General features: G+C 40.6%; 1 protein-coding gene across 1 annotated transcript; it reads right to left on the reverse strand.

Moving 5' to 3' along the window:
* Positions 1-2,387: 2,387 nt before the first annotated feature.
* On the reverse strand, positions 2,388-3,558 carry LOC104520235 (leucine-rich repeat and fibronectin type-III domain-containing protein 5). The gene is made up of 2 exons (XM_010169366.2): positions 3,425-3,558; positions 2,388-2,898 (listed from the first exon to the last, which is right to left on the reverse strand). The coding sequence occupies exons 1-2, from the start codon at positions 3,556-3,558 to the stop codon at positions 2,388-2,390; spliced, it is 645 nt and encodes a 214-aa protein (XP_010167668.2).
* Between the last annotated feature and the right edge of the window lie 1,661 nt (positions 3,559-5,219).

The following is a 5,219-nucleotide window of genomic DNA, read 5'->3' on the forward strand; positions in this document are numbered from 1 at the left end:
CCAGCCGAGTTAAAACCACTACAATGAACATGATGTCTCTGCCTGTGATCCAAGAGCCAACAAAAGAGGTAGGTTAGATGCTATGATACCCATGTCAGGTACATAAATGCTATATGAAGTGTCAAAATACAGCATTTTGCAGCTATAATCCCTGAACCCCACCTGATACCGCTCAGCAATGCAGCATTTTCATATTCAACAAATAGGAACCAAATCAAAGGGCATGACAGAAATTGCTACTGCCAGAGAATGGCAGGATAGTACCAATAAACAGATTTAATCTACAGGTGGGTTGAACCACTCGTGATACTCATAGCAATCAGGCTGCAGTAATGAAGAAAAACCATGTTCAAATTCCACCATTCAATTTTGTGTCTGACCAAAGATGAATTATTTCACTCTCTGGAAGTGGTGGGGATTACCAGAGCATTTCAGTGACCATCGGTGGGTTCAGGTGGTAGCACCTTAGGAATGCCAGGGATGAGTCTGCATGGCTGGAAGGCAGGCAGAAGCCAGAGGAAAATCCAGAAAGCACCATCATCTACGTAACAAGAAGCATCCATTTGCACAGTTGCACATAGAGCTTTTTTTGGGTTGTTTTTTTAAAATAAAACTCCCATGAGTGTGTCTGCAGAGTCTTACTTCACTGGCACAAATATCCCTGATAACAGAACCCCTTTAAATTATTTCTTCCTCCATTTGTATCCAAGAATTGAAACAGAGACCTCAGCGGATCTGCGCACCAGAGAAACATCAACAAATGCCTCATATTTTGGCAATTAGGAAGATTAATGATATTAAAAGATAGTACTTAATTGCTGTGTGGTTAAACAGCTTTTTGGCTGCCAATAGGTAACTATTTTTTGGTCCATTCTTCTCCTATTCCAAACAGGAGAAATATTCTGAGTCTGTTAAAAGGACAATCTTAGGAAACAATACTTTTCTTTCCGTTAACTGACAAGTTGTGACGCAATAACCTGAAAAGACACAAGCCAGTCACTTGGCTTGCAAGCCTCTTCTGGCAATTTTTTTCCTATTCCATTATTTCTTGAGGTTTAATAACTAAAAAGTATTTCACATTTTCTCTTGTTTTGGCTTTCAAAGCCAAGGATCAAAAAAAATCACCAACCAAGGAAGATTGCAGAGGAGACATTTTCTTGAGTTGAGGTCACCAGCTCCTCATAAGCTTTGTAAAAAGCTATTTCAAAACCTAAACTTTGGGTTCACCTCGAGCTGACAGAATCCCTCGAAACAAAGGGAACCTTTTGTTATCCAATATGATGCATTAAAATGACTTGACCAGACACATGCACATAATTCATCTGTCAGCCACTTACATTACACACCATGCATTATTACACAAATAAAAGCCTGATATCAAAGTCATCTGAAGATGTGGTGTCACAGTGAGATAGTGCAATGTGGCTCACCACATGGAAGCTTTAATCTGTGGGTTCTCAACCAACAAATTTACCAACAAAATAAATAGATAAATAAATAAATAACCTTCAACAGTACATTTTCAGAGGGGGAGACCACGGCGGGGTTTTCAGCATAGCAAAAACGGGCACAGTGAAACACATCTAGATTCAACTGATTGGGGAAGTTTTCCAATTTAGAACAAAACCCAGGTCTTCTTCCTGCCCAAACAAAGGTAGAATCTGACTGCCAAGAACAAGAGGAGGTTTCTCAAAGGCAGTCACAACAGAGAACGGCTGTTACAAAGCAAACGAGACGTGTTTGTCTTTCTGTGCCACTGAAAAATTGTGAGAAATGAAGTACTTAAAGTACTTTCAATTTTCTTTCTCCTTTGTTTTTTTTTTTTTTTGAAGAGTATCTTTTTTTTTCTTTTTCTTCCCCCTGTGGGGAACCTCTGCTAATTTTACCTCTTTTGTGAGCAGCATGAATACAACATACCTGTGGCAAAAAAATATAACTCGGTATGGAGAAGCTCGTAACTTTATTATAACAAATCATTCCTTGAAGAGATGAGTAGTTTAAGCTGCTTAAGTGACTCTGCCGTGAGAGAGGAAAGTCTGAGGATCCTGAGAATACAATTTTGCTGCTGGTTGGTAACAAAAGGAAAAAAAAAACAGTGCATTTCACCAAAGACAAACCTAGTAGAATTTAGCTATGCTGCTGCCTTGATATCAGAGGTGTATGCTAGAAAAGAACCAGTAAAAAAATCTTGTAAATCACACACTTATATTTAATATATTGAAACAAAATAGTTAAGAATGCAAGAACTGTATACAGATTAAAAAAATATTTTTTAAACCATCTGATCTTAAAAATAGACAATAGTAGTGAAGCTTAAAATACAACCACTCGCATTAAAATGTTTCAAGCAATACCACCTTGGTGTGTCCTGTTCCATCCGATGGCCACTAAGATAACGCATCGGTTGTTAAAAAGGTTGTGTTGGTTGGAGTCACTTTTTCACAATCCAAATCTACCACAGTTTTTCCTTTGATGGAAGAGCCCGAGCATTCCTGGTGCAAACTTTCCCGTCTCTCTGAAAGTTTCGAAGTGGATCGAGCCATCGAGCCACTTTGGCTTCCATTGGTTTGAGAGCAGACATTATTAACTTTAGTAGTTTTATTTTTGTGGTGGTTGTTGTAGACTTTATATTTCATGAGGAGGATGAAAATGAAAACAAGAACTGAAGCCACAATGATACCCCCAATAATGATGATCATGGTTCCTCCAAGAAACTGGGCGTGAAGGGATCGGCACTGTTTGTATTCTTCCTGGGTTGTGAACTGCACGCATCCGATCACTCGGGTTGCGGTCAAAGATGTCAATCCATCATCATAAACAGCAAGAACACAGAGGTCGTACTCACGTCCTGCAACCAGATCAGTCAAGAAGAAGGATTTACTAGCAGCTGGAATCATCCTGGAAGAGAAAATGAGTACAGTAAACAAGTTGATCGAGCCTAAGGAGAGCTCTTTTGACTATCAATGCCACTGTGAGGAGACCAACAATGCAGAAGATAAGGATGGCAACTGGACCAAGCAGCAACAATCTAGGGGATGGAAGACACAGACTGCTGCAACCAGAACATCTTCACCTTGTTTCAAACAAACACGGACTAAAGTGCACGCACTTACCAACGGCCAGAGGAGAAGTCACACTTGATCTACTCTTTGCATCTGCATTATCTTAAATTTCCACAGTATTTCAGCATAAAAGGGCATAACCGTATCCTACGCAGAGTGGAATATGCTCAGCCTTTCAAAAAACAGAAAGGAACTGAAGCAACCTACTTAAGGACTCAAAGGGCAGAAAAGGATAAAATTCAACACTTTTAAATGTATTTTAGTAATTTGACATCCACAGGAAGCACTTTTTGAAGATCAAGTTAAAAAAGACATATTCAAACCTTTGGGCCACAGATTTAACCTCATTTCCATCTTCTCACAGCCCCGTGAAGCTCAGTGTCTCGTAATCAGGCAACCGGTAAGAACTCAAAGCAGATGGACTTGCATATACTGTGGTGTATACACATGGCCTGGCATATAAAGTGGCAGCTTCTCTAGCCCAAGAACAGCACATACGGACTTCCTTGTCTTGATGCAACCCTAAAATTGAGATTGTTTGACTTCCTTGTCTTGATGCAACCCTAAAATTGAGATTGTTTGACTTCCTTGTCTTGATGCAACCCTAAAATTGAGATTATTTGACTTCCTTGTCTTGATGCAACCCTAAAATTGAGACTGTTTGACTTCCTTGTCTTGATGCAACCCTAAAATTGAGACTCTTTTACCTCCTTGCCTTGATGCAACCCTAAAATCAATATTGTTTGACTTCCTTGCCTTGATGCAACCCTAAAATTGATATTGTTTTACCTCCTTGCTTTGATGCAACCCTAAAATTGAGACTGTTTTACTTCCTTGCCTCGATGGAACCCTAAAATTGAGATTGTTTGACTTCCTTGTCTTGATGCAACCCTAAAATTGAGATTGTTTGACTTCCTTGCCTTGATGCAACCCTAAAATTGAGATTGTTTGACTTCCTTGTCTTGATGCAACCCTAAAATTGAGATTGTTTGACTTCCTTGCCTTGATGCAACCCTAAAATCGAGATTATTTGACTTCCTTGCCTTGATACAACCCTAAAATCGAGATTGTTTGACTTCCTTGCCTTGATGCAACCCTAAAATTGATATTGTTTTACCTCCTTGCTTTGATGCAACCCTAAAATTGAGACTGTTTGACTTCCTTGTCTTGATGCAACCCTAAAATTGAGACTCTTTTACCTCCTTGCCTTGATGGAACCCTAAAATTGATATTGTTTTACTTCCTTGTCTTGATGCAACCCTAAAATTGAGACTGTTTTACCTCCTTGCCTTGATGCAACCCTAAAATTGAGACTGTTTTACCTCCTTGGCTTGATGTAACCCTAAAATTGAGATTATTGTGTCAATTCCGCTTGATGTAACCCTAAAACTGAGATTATTGTGTCAATTCCACATATTCCTTTAGCAGAAAGGAGCATTGGTACTAAACCACCAGATGAGAAGGATCCTAAAAGAAGAGCTACATGCCATGTTCCAAATTCCCACAGACACCAGTCATGACTCTATGAATTCCAGTATCTCCTTGCAGACCAGCTCTCCCTGTGTTTGGCTCAGATTCCTCACTGGAGTAAAGTAGCTTTGTTGCAGAGGAGTCAGTGATACTACATCCATTTATAGTGGGTGGGAAGGTGGCCACCTTCTCTTCACAAAGGTGGTGAGGACTAATCACTTGTCATACAGTCTTTTCCAAGTAGTCATCCATGGGACTATGGACCATACAATCATAGAATCATAGAATCCCAGACTGGTTTGGGTTGGAAGGGACCTCAAAGCTCATCCAGTCCCAACCCCCCTGCCAGCAGCAGGGACACCTTCCACTAGACCAGGTTGCTCAAAGCCTCATCCAACCTGGCCTTCAACACTTCCAGGGAGGAGCAGCCACAACTTCCTTGGGCAACCTGTTCCAGGGTCTCACCACCCTCACAGTGAAGAACTTCTTCCTAATATCTCATCTAAACCTCCCCTCTTTCAGCTTAAACCCATTTCCCCTTGTTTTGGCATTAACTGCCCTTATGAAAAGTCCTTCCCCAGCTTTCTTGTAGCCTCTTCAGGTACTGGGAGGCCACTAGAAGATCTTCCCAGAGAGATCCAGGCTGAACATCCCCAACTCTCTCAGCCTGTCCTCACAGCAGAGCTG

Source organism: Antrostomus carolinensis, unplaced genomic scaffold, assembly GCF_000700745.2.
Source record: "Antrostomus carolinensis isolate BGI_N321 unplaced genomic scaffold, ASM70074v2 scaffold8996, whole genome shotgun sequence".
Lineage (NCBI taxonomy): Eukaryota > Metazoa > Chordata > Aves > Caprimulgiformes > Caprimulgidae > Antrostomus > Antrostomus carolinensis.

Excerpts from the sequence above, each read along its gene's own strand:
- LOC104520235 (XM_010169366.2), bottom strand. The coding sequence starts at position 3,558 with ATGTGCTGTTCTTGGGCTAGAGAAGCTGCCACTTTATATGCCAGGCCA. Across the intron at positions 2,899-3,424 it reads ACACTGAGCTTCACGGGGCT|GATGATTCCAGCTGCTAGTA; the intron begins GTGAGAAGATGG and ends TTTCTCTTCCAG.